This window comes from Sapajus apella, unplaced genomic scaffold (assembly GCF_009761245.1).
Source record: "Sapajus apella isolate SASKATOON/1434 unplaced genomic scaffold, GSC_monkey_1.0 scaffold32, whole genome shotgun sequence".
Taxonomy (NCBI): Eukaryota; Metazoa; Chordata; class Mammalia; order Primates; family Cebidae; genus Sapajus; species Sapajus apella.
Window position 1 is genome coordinate 21,353,094 of NW_022436972.1, and position 22,534 is coordinate 21,375,627.

Here is a 22,534-nt window from a genome sequence, read left to right on the forward strand (position 1 = left end):
CAATCTCGGCTCACTGCAACCTCTGCCTCCCAGCTTCAAGCAATTCTCCTGCCTCAGCTTCCTGAGTAGCTGGGATTATAGGTGAACACCACCATGCCCAGCTAATTTTTGTATATTTAGTAGAGACAGAGTTTCACAACGTTGATCAGGCTGGTCTTGAACTCTTGACTTCGTGACTCACCCACCTCGGCGTCCCAAAGTGCTGGATGAGCCACTGCACCTGGCCTTACACTCCCATGTTTTAAAAATTACTTTTTAAAAAATATGGTATTTAGTGAAATTTGTCTTGGTGAATTTAATCTGGAAAAAAATGGTGGTTTATAAGTTAAGTTTTTTGCTTGATTTTTGTTTCTTCAAGGTTGTTCCATTGGATACAAGGTGGTGTGAAATGTATGAATTGAGAAAATCCCTGGTTTGGGCTATAGTGCTGTCCACTGCTTAGGTGCTCAAATATCTGAGTTTTTACTTTTCTTCCACTTTTAAAAGGATTTTATTGATGTAGTTCACCTAAACTTCTCTTTGAGAGTCAAACATGGAGCCATGTCTGTTCTTTGGTTGATGATCCATTTTACTTTAGAATTTTGGAATAAGAGTTTTAAACTGTTCTTCATTTTCAATGTGTTACTTTCCTCTGTGGGGATCCACCAAACATTCATCAGTTATTCTCTGAAATGTTGGCTAGCAGGATTTATACATTTGTACAATTGGTTTTATTTTTTTATTAGGAATTTTACCTATTTTGAGGTTCCAGGCAGGAAGGGTGGATACAGAAAGAAGATGGAAATGAAAATTTACCCTAGATACCTTAGTGGTTTCCTACCTCCATCTCTGAATCGCATAATATCATGATACCACACCGTAATCCTTTTAGGAACAAGTGTATTTAATGCTTATTGAAGGTACATAATATTTATTTTTTGAGATGGAGTCTTGCTCTGTTGCCTAGGCTGGAGTGCAGTGGCACAATCTCAGCTCACTACAACCTCTGCCTCCCGCATTCAGTCGATTCTCCTGCCTCAGCTTCCTGATTAGCTGGGATTACAGGTGTACACCACCATGCCAGCTAATTTTTGTATTTTTAGTAGAGACAAAGTTTCACCATGTTGGCCAGGCTGGTCTGAACTCAGGCTATCTGCTCACCTCGGCCTCCCAAAGTGCTGGGATTACAGGCATGAGCCACCGTGCCCAGCCTGAAGTTACATAACATTTAAATTGGCAACCTGTTTAGCTCCTCTTTTGTAGGCTTGTATAAAAGTGATAATAAATTCATAGGGGACCTGAGGATTATATGACAGGGAAATGATTCTAAAATGTTTTTTACTCTATTATTGGCTGATATGTTACTACAGATAAAATATTGTGACGTTAAGGACTTTGGTCTCATAACTACTAAGTGATGGAGTTAGTCAGTATTCCGTTAGGTGATTACATTCCAAAACTTGCACCCCACAGCATTCTGGAGATTTCTTATGTCCATTGAGAAGCAACAGAGGTGACAGCTGACAACTATAAAAATTAGTCTTTAGCCTATTGACCATGGAGGCATTTGGCACTATAGACTTCACTGGTTCTTTTGGTTACTGTTTTATGGAGTTGTACAGTAATTAGTTTTCCTAATAATTCCTTTAGTCTTAATTATTATTTTCTCTTCGTACATTTAAAAAATATAGTTTCTATCCTGGTGGTGTTAAATCCTTCTAATTTGTCACTAAAGAGTAAACTTTAAATTTGGAAAATTTGCTTAAGTAGATTGCAATTTCAGAAGAATAGGTGAATATGGAGACACTCAGTTTCATGACATACATATTTCAATAAATTAGATTACTAGCCTTCTAGTGGTCTTAGTGAGATTCTATAAGCTGTTGATATTTAGGATATTTTTAATAAACAATGCAGTCAAATTAAAATTTGATTTAAATACTTTTAAAGTAGAAACCTCATTTTAATTAGTTGAATAATAGCAGATTTTATGATTCAGATTTTTAATTTTGAGTGGTTCCGGCTTATCTTTGCATCACATTTATTATTAGAATGAGAAAGTGGTAATTTTCCTGTGAACTCACTTGGGGAAGTATTAAAAAAAAAAAAAAGTGATAATTTATATGAATGTTTTAATATTCATTTGAAAAATAGGATTTACCTTGTCCTTTTGTTTAGCCTGGAAGGCAGAATTAACTTTTTTATCTTAGACATTTGCATTAGGTCTTCAAAGGTTTTTTTTTGCCCTGTGTAACAAATTATTTTTTTGTTTTATTGAGATGGAGTCTTGCTCTGTTGCCTAGGCTGGAATACAGTGGCATGATCTTGCCTCACTGCAGCCTCCACCTCCCGGGTTCTCCTGCCTCAGCCTCCTGAGTAGCTGGAATTATAGGTGTGAGCCACCACGCCCAGCTAATTTTTGTATGTTTAGTAGGGATGGGGGTTTTGCCGTGTTGGCTAGACGGGCCTTGAACTCCTGATCCCAAGTGAGGCCAAGCTTGTCTTGGCCTCCCAAAATGATAGGGTTACAGGCATGAGCCACTGTGCCTGGCCACAGAAATTTTTAAAAGTATTCAGATTTTTTTTTTTTTTTTAAACAGTAGAACTTTTTTTTTTTTTTTTTTTTTTTTTTTTCTTTGAATTTGCTGATTCACTTATAAATGTTGGAGCTATCGAAAGAAGCAATTGAAATGTTTTCGAATTGTAGTTAACAATAGTAAAGATCTATCTTAAAAGATACAGTAGCTTGATTTATCATTTAATAGTAATATAATATAAGCCTTACTTGCATGTTCCCTAATTTTTACTTTCTGCTAGTATGAAATAGCCAAAAGTGACTGAAAGCCAGTAATTTTCACATCCTGAGCAAGTCGATTGCATTTCTAGATATTTTACTTTTTTGGTATGCTCTTATCAGCCTTAAATTGCCATTCTTCCCAGTCTGTGTAGGAATTCATGGGTAAAAGATAATTTTTTTTTCCTTTTGCTAGATATTATTTTAATACCGTATCAGAACACCTTGACTAATGAAGAAAGCTTTTCTCCCAAGCTTTGAATATTTTGGAAGGCATTTTATCCATTTTGGCGGGGGGGGGGGGTGTTTTAATATATAAATACAGAAACCTATCTTGCCTGGGCTGATGCCACATGTAAACATCAGTGGCTAAAATGTTCTCAGAGTGCCAGACGACAAAGATGGCTGTACATATTTCTTCTTTTTCTTTTTTTTTGAGACAGAGTCTTGCGCTGTTGCCTAAGCTGGAGTGCAGTGGTACAATCTCAGTTTACTGGAACCTCTGCCTTTCGGGTTCAAGTGATTCTTTTGCCTCAGCCTTCTGAGTAGCCGGGATTACAGGCGTGTGCCACCATGCCTGGCTAATTTTTAGTAGAGATGGCGTCACTGTTGTCCAGGCTGGTCTCAAACTCCTGAGCTTAGGTGATCTGCCCTCCTAGGCCTGCTAGGATGACAAGCGTGAGCCACCATGCCTGGCCTGTGCATTTCTTAGTCTTTTTTTGTTGTTTGCTTAAGTTTTCTGGCAAAAAAATTTTACAAGGGCCTAAGCATAACATTCAGGCATTTTTGCAAGACACTTGTGATTGTTGAATCTTCTTAAGAGAGAATGTTTTAAAATGGGGTTACCTTTTATACAATGGACAGGCTAAGATCAACTTTGGATTTTTTTCTTTTTTTTTTATTTAGAGATTTAGTTATCTTTCCAGTTATATTCAGATTCTTAGCCCTTAAGGATCTGCAACTAGCTTATTAGGAAGTTGTTCCAATATGTAGAAACAAAACCTTTTAACAAGTAGACACATTGGCTTAACAAAAACCAAGTTATACTATATTTGAGTTTATGAATGTTTGACCTAAGGGCACTTAGGTCAAATGTTAGTACCATTAGTACCATTCATTCAGTAATCTGAATTAGGCTCAACACCTCAGAAGGGGAGAGGAGACTGGAGAAATAGGAAGTTGAAGACCATTCGGAATGGAAGGGAAGGAGGGGATTTGGTGATAATTGATAATTTGGTAAGCATTTTGTGCAGTTTGCAATTGGGGGCACTGTGTCCTCATTGTCTATATCAGTGAATTTATCTATATAAAAATTATTTTAGAAAGGTTACCTAACCTAGTTTAAGCAATTATGTTTTAACCTAGAAGGTTTCTTAACAGTACTGCTTTTCTTCCCCTGGTATTGGGATGACTTATTTACTTCAGAAATACCCATTTGATATTTTCTGAATGCTTGTTATGTACCTAGCACTCTGCAAAGATAATAAGGGTATGAAGAAAAAAAGATATGGTTTTGGTCTTCAACAGTTTCGTCTGGTACACTGAAGAAGCCTTATAAGATTTGATTTATCTTCTGAATTATCCAAATTTATATTGTGATGAATTGTTATTCTGTGTACGGTATACATTACAGTTCTTCTCTTCAAATGAATTGCTGCATCTGGACTATTGATGAATGAGGGTAATGAGGTGGAGTTTAATGAGCATTAGTCTTGGCATCAGCCCTGGTATCTAATCTTGTTTCTGCTACCTCTTCATTGTATGACCTTTGTAAATGAGTTAACTTTTCTAAGTCCGATTTCCTCACCTGTTATGTCCAGGTAATATCTACCCATGCTGTTGTTGGGAGATTAAAAGGAGATAAGCATATAATGCACCTGGCTCAGTTCCTGGTAGTTCCATAAATTGGTGGCTGTTCTTATTACTGTGCCAAGTTAGAGTGATTCCTTCCTTAAGGCACTGTAAGTTAAAATGGAAAGCTTGTTTACATGTTCGGAGACTTAAATTTTCTAAGGCAGTGATTCTGTACCTTTGTGACATTTTTGGTGCAGTCTTTCTCACCTGGCGTCCATAAGACAATCCCTACAGGAAAAGAGTGCCTACTTTCTCAGTTCTAAGAATGGCGTATATTTAGCACCACCATTCTAAATACATAAGAGAATAGTTAATTCATTACATAAAGTGGAGGCATCAGGGCTTAATTCTTCTGCTGAAATCTCATGCTGCTAGGACAGTACTATATGTAATTATTGAGAAGTGCTTTGAAATTCCTAAATTCACAAAACAGAAGTTGTTGTTAAGCACCCTTTCCTTTTTTTTAAAATGGGGGTGGGGAATACTTAGAAGAAATATAGTATCATGTAGCAGTTCATTAATATTCTAAAATAGAACCATTACCCTAATTAAGTGATTCTCAAACTTTTTCATTCTGAAAGATGATTTTAGATGGGCATTATGCCCTGAAGACCATCTGTTCCATGCTCAGTCCCATATGGGCCTGAAAACTATCTCCTTAGAATGAATGGGATTAATCTGTTTGTTTTAAGTAAGATTATAAGTCATTGTCTGTTTTTTTAAGTTTTAGACATTCATTGAACTGGATTTTGAAATCTTGTATAAAATTTCAAGACTAGTTTTTTTGTAATAATGATTCTAAAAGTGAAAAAATATAGTATTAGAGCACAGGAATTTGGGGGAATGCTTTTTGTTATATATATTTTGGAAATTGACACTGCATTTTAGTTTATTGAAGACCGATAAATTCTGAAGAAGAAAGACAATTTTATTGAAATCTAACTCTTTTCATCATGTAATACCTGCTGCTGACCTGGAGAACCAGTGTTCCTTGAAACACAGATTGGGAAATGTTAGTTTGCTTCATTTTATGTATGAGAAATGTTGGTCATGTATAGTCAAGTGATGGCAGACCTCAACTGGAGCCCGTCTCTGCATTTATTGTCCTGCTGTAACAGTTCCGTTTCTGTTTACTACCTTATTTTCTATTAGTATTCGATTCATATTAGAAATAAAAGTATAATTGTTGCCATGTGAGAGTGTACCAAGTAGACATCTGGCAGACGTTAAAGAACACATTTTGAGAAGTATAGCACTGACATATTTGCAAGCTCTTTTAATTGGCCCTGTCTTTGTAAATGGTTTGTAGACCTTAGCGGGTGAATAGACTTTGTATGTGGTAGTATATTCCTGATAGAAATCTTGTACATAAGTTAGAACTAGTTAACTTCATAAATTTGGGGAAACTACCAGTTTGTTACATGCTTCAGTTGCCATCAGTATGGGATATTTTACTAGCTTTATGTTCTCTGTTCCTTGTGTTGAAGCGTTAAACCTTGATGGTGTTAACCAAGTAAAGGAGCCGGTTAAACATCCTTGTCTGTTATTTATCCATTTCCTAGGTTATACTTATATAAAAAATGAAATATGAAAGTACAAAAAGGGATGTCAAAAAATGAGAAACATTGAAGTCTTTTTGGGACTAAGATTTGCTAAAAGATTTGGGACTAAAAGATGGTTATTGGGAAACATTTCTGAAAATATACTGGTAAATTAGGGAATGAATTCATGGCCCTTTTGGGAATGCCTTTAAGATGGCCAGCATAAACTTCATATGGGGGTAACAGCTACGCTTGTAAAAGGAGAGAGGTATATATGCTCCTAGTAGTAAAGTTTTTGGTCGTTCTGTAAATGGTGTCTGCTCTTACTACTGTGCCAAATAAGAGTGATTGAAAGTGTTGGTCTATTATTACTATTATTATTATTATTATTTAATTTTTAGATAGGGTCTTGCCCTGTTGCCCAGGCTAGAGTGCAGTGGCACAATCATAGCTCACTGCAGCCTTAAACACCTGGCCTCAAGTAACCCTCCCGACTCAGCCTCCCAAAGTATTGGGATTACAGGTCTGAGCCACTGTACCCAGCCTATGTCAAAATCTTTAAAGTACTAGCTGATGGGGGTAGGACACAATCCCTCACACCTGTAGTTCCACCACTTTGGGAGGCCGAGGCAGGTGAATTGCTTGAGCCTAGGACCAGCCTGCCCAACATGGTAAAACCTTGTCTGTATTAAAAACACAAAAATTAGCCAGGCATGGTGGCATGCTTCTGTAGTCCCAGCTACCTGGGAGGCTAAGGCACCAGAATTGCTTGAACCTGGGAGGCAGAGGTTGCAATGAGCCAAGATTGTGCCACTGCACTCCAGCTTGGGCAACAGAGTGAGACTCAGGCTCCAAAAAAAAAAAAAAAAAAAAGCTGCTTGGGGATTTTTGCTTTTTGTTTTAGTTTTTTGAGACGGTCTCGCTCTGCCACCCAGGCTGGAGTGCAGTGGCGAAATCTCAGATCGCTGCAGCTTCTGCCCCCAGGCTCAAGTGATTCTGCCACCTCAGCTTCCCTGAGTAGCCAGTGCTGCAGGTATATGCCACCATGCCTAATTCTTGTTTTTGTTTTTTGAGATGGGATCCCATTCTTTTGCCTAGGCTGATGTGCAGTGGTGCAATTACAGCTCACTGCAGCCTCAACTTCCCCAAACTCAGGTGATCTTCCCACCTCAGCCTCCTGAGCAGCTGAGACTACAGGCAGGTGCTACCACGTCTGGCTTTTTTTTTTTTTTTTTTTTTTTTTAAGACTGGATCTCACTTAGTTACCCAAGCTGGAGTGCAATGGCAGAGTTATAGCTCATTGCAGCCTCAACCTCCAGAGCTCAAGTGATTCTCCAACCTTCGCCTCCTGAGTAGCTGGGACTACAGCTGTGTGCCACTACACTTGGCTAATTTTAAATTTTTGTAGAGATGGAGTCTCACTATGTTGCCCGAGTAACTCGGATTACAGGCATGTGCCACCATGCCCAGTTAATTTTTCTATTTTTAATAGAGATGGGTTTCACCATGTTAGGCTGGTCTCGAACTCTTGACCTCAGGTGATCCATCTGCCCTGGCCTCCCAAAGTGCTGGGAATACAGGTATGAGCCACCATGCCAGGCTGCTTTATTTCTTAATGGAGCTTACCAAATAAAGAACTTGAGTTCTAGTAGTATTAGCACTTTCAAAGACATAAACTATGATCCGCTGTGGCTTTTACGAGGTTTTATTGATAGCTAATATAATGTTAGCTAATACTGATAGCTAATACTTTTAAAAATCAAAGCATATTTTTAAAATTGTTAATTTGGTGGTGGGATGATGTTCTCTTTTCTTTTCTTTCTTTGTTTTTTTTTCTTGGCGTGTATCCTGAATCTTTTCTTAATACCTTTTCATTTTCTTGTTGGCAGCATTTTACTTTCCAGTCGTGGATTAGTCACTATCAAAACTTTATTCCTAAAATATTTGGAAAGTGGAAATAGCTATGGAAACTGTGAATAGTCAGTAAGGTAGTAGGATTCAAATTATTTTTTCCAGGATTTAAATTGAGAATAACATGTTGGACATTTAAAATTTTTCTGGTTTGTAGTCTCACTGCTGTATGGAAATCAACTATCTGATGAATATTTGACAAATACAGCTAGCTCACTTGCTTGCCTTTCTTTCCTTTTTTTTTTCTTTTCGAGACAGGGTCTGGCCCTGTTGTCCAGGCTGGAGTGCAGTGGCGTAATCTCAGCTCACTGCAACCTCTCTCTCCTTGGGCTCAAGCCATCATCCTACTTCTGCCTCCCAAGAAGCTGGGACCACAGGCGTGCACAACCACGCCCTGCTAATTTTTTCTAGTTCAAAGGAACTAGAAATTCTAGGTAGAAAAATCCTTTGTCTTGGTTTTTGCAGATACTTAAAAGGTGAAAGGAATTTCTGATGACTGTTTTAACATGTTTAGATACAGGCTTTTCATTTTCAATAGAAACATCTTTTCCTTGCTGATATTAAGTTGTTAAATTTTGCTACACTTCATTTAGAAGTTTTGCTGTCTTGTCAACTTCCATAGGTCAGTAGAAATGGCAAAACAAGTTAACTTGCTTAACTTAAGCTTAGTTGCTTAACTGTCAATTGGTGTATGCTTAAATGAATTTGAATTTGTTTCAGAATTCTACTTAAAACAGTATGTTTATTCTAGCTTTTATCATATACTAAGTATTTTTTAATTTGAAATGGAGTCTCACTCTGTCACCTAGGCTGGAGTGCAATGGTGCAATCTTGAGTACTGCAACCTCCGCCTCCTGGGTTCAAGCAATTCTCCTGCCTTACCCTCCCGAGTAGTTGGGACTACAGGCTTTTGCCACCATGCCCAACTAATTCATATTGTACTTGGTTGTCATATCTCCTTAATCTCCTTAAATCTAGGTCTGCCCTCATTCTTTCTTTGTGTTTAATGACTTTTTTTTTTTTGAGATGGAGTCTTGCACTGAAAAATTCTAGGTAGTTTCATTGGCCCTCAATCTGTGATAGATGTTTTCTAATAATGAGGTGGAGATTATGCATTTTTGGCAAGGATACAACAGAAGTAATGGTATGTTCTTACCAGTAGATAAGGAGGTACACGATTATGATCCATCCCATTACTGGTGATGTCATCTTGATCATTTGGTTAAGGGGGTGCCTATTAGGTTTCTAAACTATCAAGTTACTATTTTTCACTTTGTAATTAACAAATGTCTTGGAGGGGATATTTTGAGACTATGTAAATAATCCTGTTTCTCATCATACTTCCATTAATTTTAGCATCCATTGATGATTCTTGCTCGATCAGAATCCTTTACATTTAATTCTTTAACATCTTGTTTTGTTTCATTGTTGACTGATACATCATCTTCCTTGCCACAAATGAATAAAGACCTGAAAGGAATTAATATAAAGGCAGCCTAATTCATAAAACCTAAGTGTTTTTGTTGCTGTGGTCTTTTTCTTTTTAATTTTTTTAGACAGGGTTTCACTCTGTCACCCAGGCTGGAGTACAGTGGCTCCATCTTGGCTCACTGCAACCTTTGCCTCCAGGGTTCAAGTGATTCTTGTGCTTCAGCCTCCTAAGTAGCTGGGATTACAGACACGCACCATCAGACCCAGCTGGTTTTTGTTGTTTTTTTGTTTGTTTGTTTGTTTGTTTTTGAGAGGGAGTTTTGTTCTTGTTGTGGAGGCTGGAGTACAGTGCTGCCATCTTGGCTTACCACAACCACTGCCTCCTGGGTTCAAGCAGTTCTTCTGCCTCAGCCTCCCGAGTAGCTGGGATCCATGCCTGGCTAATTTTGTATTTTTAGTAGAGTTGGGGTTTCTCCATGTTGGTCAGGCTGGTCTTGAACTCCTGACCTCATGTGATTCACCCACCTTGGCCTCCCAGAGTGCTGGGATTACAGACATGAGCCACCATGCCTGGCCTGGTCTTTCATGTTTATTTCTGAGTGCATTGATATGAATGTAACACAACCCAAGATCCTAGAATGAAAAAATATAGTAGGAAGATTATCCTTTTTTTTTAATACCTTATAGGTACTTCAAAATATGCTGCTGGCCATTATAATAATAAATATCTCATGCTAGCAGGATGAAGAAGACACTAGGAAGGTAAACGTAATGGATAAGTTAATTATGAAAAAAGTATTTGTTAGAGTAATTTAGATATCTTAAAATTACTTTTACTAAGGTTTATTTTTTAATGACATATACTAGCCTTTTTCATTTAAAAGAGTCAGTGGCAAATTTAAGCTTTATTTATCTGAGACGAAATCTCACTTGTTGCCCAGGCTGGAGTGCAGTGGTGTGATCTCAGCTTATTGTAACCTCTGCCACCTGGGTTCAAGTGATTCTCCAGCCTCAGCCTCCCAAGTAGCTGGGACTACAGGTGTGTGCCACCACATCTAGCTAATTTTTGTATTTTTTATAAAAGATGGGGTTTCACCATGTTGACCAGGCCAGTCTTGAACTTCTGACATCAGGTGATCCTCCTGCCTTGGCCTCCCAAAGTGCTAGGATTTCAGGCATGAGCCACTGTGCCTGTCCACATTTAACCATTTTTGTATTTAGTTTTCTTGACCCTTAGGTTGCCTTATCCTTTTTTATAGTCAATATAATTTCTGCAGCTATGTTTCTGTGATTGCCTTTTACCTTTTATTCTGTAGTGGATCAACTGCTCTAAAATATATATATATAGTAGATCGTTTCTTTTTCATCTGTTTTACTTCATCTTCTACCTTAGTGGAGCACAAACACATTTGAATTATCTGTTGCTTGTCTTTTAGCAAATACTTGACATTTATATCTAGTGGAATAACTTGAATACCAGTAACATTTTTGGTTAGTATATTTTCCAAAAGGATGAAGAGAAGATATACTGATAGTGGAATTTGGTTAGATGTTGAGCTCTAGAAATGCTTTAATAGTTTTTCTGTTTTCATTACAGCTTTCTCCTCTTTTAGGAAATTACTGTCCATAATTAAGCACATATCCTCATAATGGTATTCAGCCCCTTAAGTTCAGACTTTATTCCCTTTTTACTAAATTAAAATTTTCTTAATGTACAACTTTGCTCAGAGTCTTTCCTCTTTTTTTAAAAAGATGTATATTCATTTGGTCATACAAGATTTATGGTTTAGAAATAATCTTTACCTTAGAGTCTATATAATACCTTGGTTAATTCTAAAGAACTTGGGTTTTTTGGTTTTTTGTTGTTTTTTTTTTTTGCCTTTTTGTTTTGTTATGAGGTAAGATCTCTCCCTTTTTGAAATTGGATATTCTGGCAGTATCTGGTTTGTTTTCTTACTACTTTTAAATATCCGAAAAAGAATATTAGAAATCTGTAACCGTTTTTAGGATTTGGCTAACATTTGTATCATCTCAGGATAATATCTTTGAAATTTCTGCTAACTATACTAAAAACTTAATCCTTAGAAGTTGATGACCCCAAAAAAATGGATCTATGAAAGTTACACTTTTTTTTTCCTTTGAGACCGCTGAGTCTTGCTCTGTTGCCCAGGCTGGAGTGCAGCAGCTCAATCTCAGCTCACTGCAAACTTCGCCTCCCAGGCTCAAGTGATTCTCCTGCTTCAGCCTCCTGAGTAGCTGGGAGTACAGGCGAGCGTCACCATGCCCAGCTAATTTTTTGTATTTTTAGTAGAGACAGGATTTCACCATGTTGACCAGGCTGATCTTGAACTCCTGACCTAAGTTGTTCGGCCCACCTCAGCATCACAAAGTGCTGGGATTGTGGGCGTGAGCCACCGTGCCCAGCCGAAAGTTAACTTTTGATAAATTTTTTGTTTTCTTTAGGATTAGAAAGTTGAACTTTTTAGTGTCTACTTTAGATATCAGCCACTTGACAAAATTTTCCTTTGTTTCTTTATCAGTGGACTTCATTTATTTGTAAAGTGTTTACTGAGTTACCTATTCAGTGTGCCAAGCACACTTTTCTAGGGGTTGGAGATAAAAGACACTACTTCTGCTAAGGATGTTCTTTACTTTTCTGAATCTTATTGTCAGCTGGGACTGTTCTGGACACTTAGAGGAATTTGTGAAAAATTTGTTTTTTTTAATAGAAGTGCCTTCGAACCAGTGTGAATGAGTGATAATAGGTAAAGAATAAAAAGATGCTTCCCCAGTGCATGTAGAATGTTCAGGTTAATGAATAACTGATAAATTTATAATCCATTAAGTTCAACTTTAGATAAGTCAGTTGTAGCATGTGTGAGTAGAAATCAGTCTTTGTAGAAATGTAGTACCTTCTATTTCATAGCTTAAATAGGTGTAGCCTTCCCTTATGCTTAGATATTAGAAATGCTTAAAACTAATAAGCTGGCCGGGCGCGGTGGCTCATGCCTGTAATCCCAGCACTTTGGGAGGCCGAGGCGGGTGGATCATGAAGTCAAGAGATCGAGACCATCCTGGTCAACATGGTGAAACCCTGTCTCTACTGAAAATACAAAAAATCAGCTGGGCTTGGTGGCGCGTGCCTGTAATCCCAGCTACTCAGGAGGCTGAGGCAGGAGAATTGCCTGAACCCAGGAGGCGGAGGTTGCGGTGAGCCGAGATCGCGCCATTGCACTCCAGCCTGGGTAACAAGAGCAAAACTCCGTCTCAAAAAAAAAAAAAAAAAACTAATAAGCTGTATATACTTATTTATAATTTAATATTGAGAACAAATACTGCAAATAGTGAATTTGATGTACTTCTCATAAAATTTTTGCAGTGGTATTTGTGTATAAAGTACTGTTTCTGTTTTGAATATACAAGGATTTTTAGTAAGAATCTTTAAAAATTTTGTTATCTACAGAAAATGTTAAAATGATTTCATTGATGTACTGGTAGGTTAATAGACGTATTACAGCCATTTGCTGTAGCAGCGCAGCATTGCTGATTTTGTTAGCTTTGGTTTGAAATCTTTTCTTTAGCTGTTGAAATGTAAGTCTAGCAGTGGAATAAATATTTCCCTCTCTTAAAATATCACATAGAAGAATGTTGTCCATTAAAATAAAATTAGGTAAGGGCTTCCTGTATCATTTGTAGGAGGTTCCATCAATAATATTCTCACAAAGGCTGCTCTTGTTAAAATAATGACCTCATTTTGAAAGCATCTTTACATTTTTTAATATAAATTATACATTATCAAATTCATTGTCTTCATAAATTATTAACTCTTAAAGCAGGAAAGATACTAGCTCTCCACAGTGATTTCAAAATAATTTCTACTTGGAGAAATCTGTGTATTCGTTTTGAGTATGGCTGTTGAATTAGAATGTTTTGGTACTTCAGGCAAAACAAAGAAGTTACATTCTGAAAGTGTTCTGACTTGGGAAAGGTTGGTAAAGATGCATTTTCTCCAGCCAACTCTCATATTTAACTTGCTATGTAACGTAACCTAAGGATATTTGGTTTTCTTAATCTAAGTTTGTTGTTCTTTTAATCTATATTATACTCTGGTGTGTGTTAAAGATTTGGATGCATTTAATGTAAAGTTCCTGCTGAAGGAGAAATTACCTTGATCAATATTTAATCTGAGCAAGATCTGGTTTCTTGGGAGTTGTTTTTCATTTTCAAAGTGAAGTTGGCCTGTAAACTTAAAAATTACCAGGTGTATTTCCTATTTCAAAGTATACCTCTTCCTTTTTGCCTGTATTTTCACTCAGCTATATGTTATTACTGATTAGGATTCAAGAACTGAAGGAAAATTACTGGAAAGTTAACTATTGGAAACTACTGGAAAGGAAGCTATAGGAAATTTGGAAAACCATATCTTATTTATAATTTCTGAATAGGTTTTTAACTATTTTAAAGTAGTTTACTTAGATTTCATTAATTTAGAAATCTTAGATAATTTTCATGGTTGATATTGAGCTGTTACTATATATGTAAAAGAATAATTTGTCAAGGAAATTGATTAGAAAAGACTAGAGGATGATTGTTTAATAAATAATTTTTAAAGCGCTTTTGTAGCACCTGTTTGCGCCATATAGGTACAGTGAAAATGTATGTAGATAGCGCCAATGTACTGATTTTAAGCCTTTTTCATCTGTTAAAGAGCCACCCCTTAACAACTCCAGCTGTGGAATGCTTTGTTTAATCTACTTGGGTTTTTTAGACTCTTGAAACAACTTAATTAGATTGCATTTATTGAGATATTCGGTATTCAGATCCTTTTTCTAATTTGTGCTCCTTTTTACCATCCCTCATATACCTCCTTATTGTGATCATACTGTAAAATACTTTTTAAAGTCTACTGATCTAAAAATACAGTCTTTTAAACACTAAAAGGCTTTAGGACTTAAAATCTATTGGAAACTTGAATTGAAAAAATAGCTGCCACTTAGGTGCATAAAGTTATTTATTTGATACCTCTTGTTAGATGGGAGTTTTACCTTCTTTCCAATTTCCTTTTTCTTTTCTTTCATTTAATATTTGGACATTGCAGATTTATTGGTTAAATTCATAGGTTTTCTTTACTTAGACCAAACTGTCTTCATTTTTCATTTGTACAGAATTGGATATGTCCTTGTGCAGAAGGGTTAGCTCATTCTTTTCATCTTTAAGCTTTTAAAAATATTTAGTCTAAATGTTGGTAGGTAATGGAATAACCATTCCTTTTCAGCTTTTGGTACATTTCCAAACTGGCTGGCAAAGCCAGAAGGAAGTAAAGGCATTAAAAACACTAACTTTGGTTGGTTGCTACGTTCTTAGTGCTGAGACTATAACCTTTGTTGGTTGATTGATAGAGAACAAGACAACACAACCCTCGTTCCACCAACAGGTAAGGAACCCTTGTGATAACCAGTTGGTATGAGAGGGAGATTACTTGATAGCATTTTATAAAAACTTTATCCCAAAATATAACATGTCCCAGAAATAGGATAATGTGACTGACTGTATTCCATAGAACAAGGATACACAGCACCTTTATATTTAGAATAAGATCTGAAATTTAATAGGGTTGTATTACTCTGTACCACAAAGCATAATTGATCTGTTTTCCAAAGGCAACACTGTTAAAATTTATCCTGCAGCCCCTGTAACTTTAAATATGTATCTGCCTATCTTCTCTTTTGAGCTTTTCCTTGATCAGATGCTATGTGCTTTGAACTTCCTTCTCTTATTTACCTTACTCCTATAATAAAGCTAACTATTTTCTAGTATCTTTGTCATCATCTGTAATTTGGGTATATCTTACTGCTTTAAATAGCCATTAATAATTATTCCTGGTCCTTCTTGACCCAAAAGAAAATGATTATGCATTTTAAAAATGATTTTGAGTCTGTATTACCTATATCCACTATTCTGCCTTCCCAGTTTTAAAGCTGAGTGCTTGAAGAATAAATCTTTTCAGCAATAGTAGTCATAAACTTTGATAAAATATAGGCTTAGCTTTGTATTACTATAATATGGGCCTGTAGTGTGATTATTTCTTTAAGTTAATGAAGACTTGAACACAGAGAAGAAATTCAGCTTCTTAGACTTTCCCAAAGTTTAGTAGTATTCCTGTTAATATGCTTGATTTTTTTTTTTTTTTTTTTTTTTTTTTTTTTTTCTTGTCAGTCCATCCTCTTTTCTTTGACAGAAGAATTAACTGGGACTCCTCCTTTGATATATCTGAGGTTGAGTGCCTTTTCCCTGTCCCTTAAAGACAACTATGATCTTGTTTCCAGTCATAATTTATCATTTTTGATTTGGTCTTCCACTCAAAAGTTGAGCAGTTTATCACAGAATATGTTATGGCTTAAACCAGTACAGGTCCCTTGTTAATAGTTACTGAGGAATTAATCATTTTTGGTGACAGACTTCTAAAATTCAAATTAAGAAGGCACTAAAGAAAGTATGCCCAAAGGTAGCTCCTTTTTATCCTGAGGATAAGCCATTACAAACTCAAATGACCAGAGAATGTAATTTCTTAATAAGAATTTTTTCTTAAATCTATATTCAGCTCTCTATTTCAGTGCTTCTCTCCTACCAGAGGTGAAAGGAGTGATCCTAGAACCACAGATACAGCCAAGACCACGGAGAGCTTTTGACGTCAGGGGTCCACTTTCTCCACTGAACCCTTGGAGACAGAATATCCAGCTTCTGGAGAGAGTGGGAAAGGATAATAAACAAGTGGGTGCTTTCCATTATTTACTTGGGTTAATTTATAGATTGGAGTGTCCTTCCATTGCCCATTTAATTCTATGGTAAACTCCTTGGGTTCATATAAGAACCAGGTGGGACTGCAATCTCTTTGTTTTTCTCAGAATGCCAACTAGTGCTTATTCAAAAATGAGACCCAAAATTTAATTTTCTCTCCAGATAATTAAAGCAGTGGATGATTTGGGGCACATGATTTGATGAATGCCTATGTAGTCCACAAGAATTTTAAAAAAGGAATATCTACCCATTTTGGCCTTTATGGTGTTAGTGGACTTCTAAGTGCTCTTTTATATTCCAGTAATTTAAAAGGTTCTGTATGTCATCTTTGGGCAAACTGGACATTTGAAATCTAATTTATACGGCCAGATGTCTAGTTATTATCCTACCCTGTTAGTGAGAACTTTTTGGTCTTTTTCCTACCTCAAATGTTAGGACTTCATATTAGATCTTTTAAAAGATGCATTGATAGTACTATTACGGTTTTACTGTCAAATCTAGGCTTCATTCTTGAATAAAAGATAAATATGAATGGATGTAAGTTTGAGGATACAACATCCCTGAAAGCTATGTTTAATATACTCCAAAGTAGTTTTCTAGCCCCTAGGAATAAATATTTGTGGTAAAAGAGCCCTTTCCTAGATTTCCCCCATGGCATTAAGATGGTTTTCTTTTAGTTTCTTTGATGCCAAGGGTAGGATTTGATTCCAGGAAGTTCTTATCACCTACAATGGGTAGAATGTGAACTTGTTACCTTTGACAAGTTTTCATTTTTCCTTGGTGGATTCCTTCTGTGACTCCAGGTATCTTGATAATGGGAGACTGGTTTATTTGTTCTTTAATTGCCCAGATTTCTTTCAACTGGTAAAACATCATACTTCTTCAGCAAAAGGAATTCTTCTAGCAGAGCCTTCATGGATGATATCTGTCACACATGCCAGCACCTGCAGTTTGGAAGGCAATGGTGAATGGATCCATCAATATGTCTAGAAGACACAAGGATGAGCCAGCCACCTGATCTTGTCATTTATAAACTTTTAAGAATTACTCTGGTTTACTTTTGATCTGAAAATGGAAAGGCTCACATAATGAAATAATCTTTTCAGATTGGAATTTTGCATGGCCATGAAAATATTTCTTTCTATTCAGAAGACTGAAATAGAGGAAGCTTGAGAGACTCTTTTCTTTTAAAAGCAGCTCTCTGTATCTGTTTCATTTAAAAGATTTGTGGGATTGAAAATCACCTTAATGAAGTAGGCAGACATTTTTTTAAGTAGCAGAGGAATTCCAGAAAACTTAATGAGATGATTTTTTTGTTGCCTGACACTGAAAGTAACTAGTAAATAAAGGGTGAACTTCTTAATTATTCAAAAACCACTTTTAATATTAGGATATACCCTTTTAGCTCATCTTTCCGGGTCTTGAGCCTTATTGTAATTGTTGAATCAAAAAAGTTTCTAGTAGAGAAGTAGAAGAGACATCTTTTGGGATGGAAGTAGCTTGATCTGTCCTCTAAAGCAGTAATACATACCTGTTAAACTTGAGGTATTTTTCCACACTGAAAACATACTGAAGTTTGAATGATACTGTCACAAAACAGTAGTTTACAGAGCAGAGGCACTTAGAATAAGCCTGTATGTGTGAATGAGTAAGTGTTAAAAAATAGTTATTTATCCAGGCTATCAACTAGTTGGTTGAAATAGTTATCAGAATGTTTCTGTTTCTTCTTTTCTTTGGTATCTATTAACTGGTCAGTCAAAAGCTATTAAAGAAAATTTTTAAAGTCACCTAATGCTGCCAGTTTGTTAAATTTGGCACACATTTTAAGAATAGAAATTTTAGAGTTATTATGGAGGCAACTGAAATGTTTTAGGGAATCTCAAAAGCTTTAGAAGCCACATTTGCTGAAGTATAACCTGCACTTTAGTCTTTCTTGGCTATCTGTATTTTTTTTTCTCATTAATTATAAATAAGTTTTTGTAAGTATAGTACTTAAAAGTAAGTTTAAAAAATCAATTTGAATTAAAATTTCCCCAGAGAGCTTTGAATTCCCATAAATAATTACAGCTTTTTACTCCTGATTTGTTTTTAGTAAACGTTAATAAGACAGTTGGTTTATAAACACATATAAATTCAAAAAACAACTGTCTATCTAGGAAGAACTGAAGGAACTAAAAAATTTGCTTGGAAATTGTTAGTTGAATTCTTTGAACCACAGTACAAACCAGTTTGTGGCCTGTGAGATTATAAGCTTTTTGTTTCAGCTTTGAAGGTGAAAAGTGATTTAATCTCTTAATCTCGTGCTTTTGATTGAATTTTAGCTTTGTTCCTTAAAGTATGCAAAAAGAAATGTAAGTGCATTTCTAGTCACCTCATGCCGCTACAAGCTATTTATTTAAAAGTGAAACTTTTTGTATATTGTGAACTGATTTGTTTATTTAAACTTTTATTTTGGTGAATTTACCTTTGAGTTCCTTTATATTTCGTGTCACAAAATGAAGTCCTATATTTTTCAGTGTTTATTTTATGAATATTAATATAAGCTATTTTTTTCTAGAATGACTAATTGTGTAATATCTGTATTATGTGATCATTTGAAAACTAATAAATATTTTCTCCATGAAAAAATGCACTTACTGATAATGGCTTATTTCTGTTTCAGGAGTAGAAAGTGAAAACCGCAACAGTATTTTTAAGTGTATTTTTATTTTATGTGTCTTTAAGTATTTCTGAATATACCACCTTTCTGTATGTTGTTACAGTTTTTTTTTTTCTTTTTTTCCAGAAAAAGATTTTTTGAACTGTTAAAATAAAATAATTCTTCATGGGGGGTCACCAGTGAATGTATAGAGTAGGTGATCTGTTTTGTATTTTTTTTTTTTGTATTTTCCTGATTAGCATCATCTTACCTTTGTTTCCAGAATTGGATTTTTTTAGATGCAATTTTTGTACATCGATTTTGCAAACTATTAAAATTCTCTTGAGTTGATAACTGTAAATATCAAGAGTAATTTGGTCAAATCTTTTCATACTAGAGTGCTCAAAATATAACCACTTATAGAATAGCATCCGAAAACAGTTCCTTTACCCAGAAGAACATAATTTGAAAATAATGGCTGTTTAGAGAACTATGCAATTCATAAGAACTGTTGAAAAATGTTTTGTATTTTAGTGTTTTACTATCATAACTTGCATAAATAACAGTAGGAGAAATCTTGACCTCATAGTCTCTTGTTTTTAAGTCTTATCAAGACAGCATGGAAAGGGTAATATTTAGCTTTAATGACTTGTTTTAATGATTCTTGTTTTTATAGCTATATAATTTTTTTTTTTTTTTTAAGATGGGGTTTCACCATGATGGCCAGGCTGGTGTTGGACTTCTGACCTCAGGTGATCCACCCACCTCAGCCTTCCAAAGTGCTAGGATTACAGGCGTGAGCAACCGCGCCTGGCTTATAGCTACATAATTTTACTTGATTGAAGCCACAATAATTACCTTTTCTATGCAGGATATGCTTCGAAGCAAGAGGATTTCCTTTCGAATTTGAGGAAAAGTTATTAAAGAAGTGGACCCCAGAATTAAAAATAACATTAAGATGGGGTCCTAGGCAAGAAATAAAAATTGAATTAGTTGACAGTTGATGGATTAAAATGTAATAATTTGGCTCCCCAAGGAAATTATACTCTGGAAAAAATCAAATTTCTAAAAGGCAGTTATGATTTAGAATAGCTACTGTATTGGGGGTAGGGAAAAGGAAGTTAACATTCTTGGCTTTATTAACCTGGTAAGTTTGGAAACAAAGATTCTGTGGACAAAATTTTGTTTTTAGAATTAAAGCTATTAAAAGGTTTACTGACATAGTATATTTTAATGAAAGGCTGTATTTTATTTGAATATAAAAAAAAATCTATAAGCTTTCTATATGTGTAGAAAAGGTAGGGTGGGCATGGGAGTTAAAATACATCCTGCATTGGAAACCTGAAAAGTATTGCAAAGATAATGATGACGTGATGTTTTAAAAATTAAAACATAGACTCTTCTCTACATCATCAGTAACCTTCAAAATAAAAATATTACAGAATGTTGAATTTGGCTTACCATTGTGTTTTCAAGGTATAAGAACATAGGATTATGGTTTAGCCATCACTGACTAGATTAACTGTAGTATAAAAATCTGTTTGGATTGTTCCTTAGTAAGGAAACAAAGGTGGGTTTTTGTTTGGTTGGTTGGTTGGTTTTTTTCTTGGTAGCTTCTGTTTTAAAAAAAAGTAAACATGACAAGCAGTGTGACTGCAAAGTACTGACTTCATAGCTTATTGTAAATTTGTACACAGATCTTTTTTTTCTTTTTCATATTTTCTTGGCTATATTGAACTAGTTGGACAAATGTCAGTGCTTAGATGTCCTAAGCAATTTTTAATTTTTATCCAGATATTTTTTAAAGGGAAACTTTAAAAAGATTTCATAGTAATTTAGTCCTAAAATGTGAAAGATTTGTTTCAAAATTAAGCACTTAGGTACTCTGGAGTGTTTGTTCCACTAATATTTACATCTAAGGTAATTAGAGTACTGCAGTAAAAATGTTAGTGAACTTTGAAGTATTCGTCGGAGTTTTCGGGAATTATGATCAAAGGGATCTCTGCTCAAGAGGTAAGGTATGGCATAGGTAGAAAAATATTCAAAATGTGTTTAATGTTTGAATGATGATGTAAACTATAATAGGTATCCTTGGATTTTCAGACAGATGTAGAATTAGGAAAATTTTCTTAAAACTCTCAGAGAAGAGAAATTGTTTATCCATAAATTTGTTTTTGTGTGGCTTTGGAGTGCATTCAGAAACATGTCCACAGACATTGTATATATAGCCTCCAATATTCCAATGCATCTTCTACCCCTGGTCTCTTAGTATTTATGATTCATACTTAATTTCTCAAGCCTAAACACTATAAAAATATTGTACTTTCAATGGTAAGTTGAGTACATATTTCATAAAATTATTGCCTGGAATATTTTTGGCAAAATTTTTGCAGTTTTTGGCGAAGCAAAAGGAAAGTCCAATCTCCTTTTGCCTGCTTTTATTAAGTAAGACCTAGAACTTAGAAAACAATTGCTTGACTTAGTAATTTTTATTTTGGTTTGAGAAATTAAGGAATTCTATAAACATTAACACTGTAACTCAGGGGAGTCTTATTCTACAGATTAAGAAACAATATTGTTGCCTGGTATGTAAAGTAATTGGTAAGAGAAAGTGATATACTACGATTCTCTAGGGAATATTAAGTAGGTTCAAGGAGTTAAGTGTTAATACAATAATCCTATCTAGAAACACAGGAAAATGCAATATTGAATATGGACAAGATAGGAAAGTAGGACTTTTCCCCTTTGAATTGCTAGTGTAATATACTCAATAGAAGGTAATATTGAAAAACAGAATAATCCATCATGTTTTTGACTTCTTTTTATAAGAACTGCTAGGAGACATTTTCAGCTTTTTTCTTTGAAGAGACAAGGTCTCTCAGTATCACCTAGGCTGGAGTGCAGTAGTGCCATTGTAGTTCACTGCAGACTGGAACTCTTAGCCTTAAGTGATCCTCTCACCTCAGCCTTCTCTGCTACAGGCATGCACTGCCACATCTGCCTAATTTTTTTTTTTCCTTGAGACGGGGTCTTACTCTGTCACCCAGGGTGGAGTGCAGTGGCTTGATCATGGCTCACTGCAGCCTCAACCTCCCCAGGTTCAGGTGATCCTCCTACCTCAGCCTCTCAAGCAGTTGGGACTATAGGTATGCACCCACGTTCCCAGCTAATTTTTGTTAATGTTTTTACAGAGATCAAGCTTTACCGTGTTTTCTAGGCTGAGAAGTGATCCTCCCTCCTCAGTCTCCTAAAATGTTGAAATTACAGGCATGAGCTGCTGAGCCTGGTCTGGCTTTCCTTAAAATAATTTGCTATTTATTCTACCTTACCTTTTGATGTAGAAAAAGTGATAATGTTGATGTGAATCAACATGCCACCATTATCTTTGCTAAGTTTTTTTGTGATAGAACTTAGTATTTCATAGCTGATTCCAAGTACCTTCAGGATACTCTTAGTTAAGAAGTAGATTCAGGCCGGGCGCGGTGGCTCAAGCCTGTAATCCCAGCACTTTGGGAGGCCGAGGCGGGTGGATCACGAGGTCAAGAGATCGAGACCATCCTGGTCAACATGGTGAAACCCCGTCTCTAC

At 35.7% G+C, this 22,534-nt stretch overlaps 1 protein-coding gene across 7 annotated transcripts in view; it reads left to right on the forward strand.

Annotated features, from left to right (window-relative positions):
• The window catches only part of TSC22D1 (TSC22 domain family member 1), a 143,964-nt gene that overhangs the window by 16,414 nt on the left and 105,016 nt on the right, over positions 1-22,534 (forward strand). The window contains exons 2-3 of one of the 7 annotated variants that reach the window (XR_004273956.1): positions 16,112-16,281; positions 17,159-18,930. The exons of 1 other annotated variant lie outside the window; for it this stretch is intronic. Coding sequence is in view for 3 of the 6 variants with exons in the window: in XM_032294740.1 (XP_032150631.1) it covers positions 16,125-16,359 (235 nt within the window). In the remaining 3 variants the exon portion in view is untranslated. Of the gene's footprint in view, positions 1-14,785; positions 15,744-16,111; positions 18,931-22,534 lie in introns of those variants that run through there. 5 more of the 7 variants (XR_004273957.1, XR_004273958.1, XM_032294741.1 and 2 more) reach the window with 5 other exon arrangements.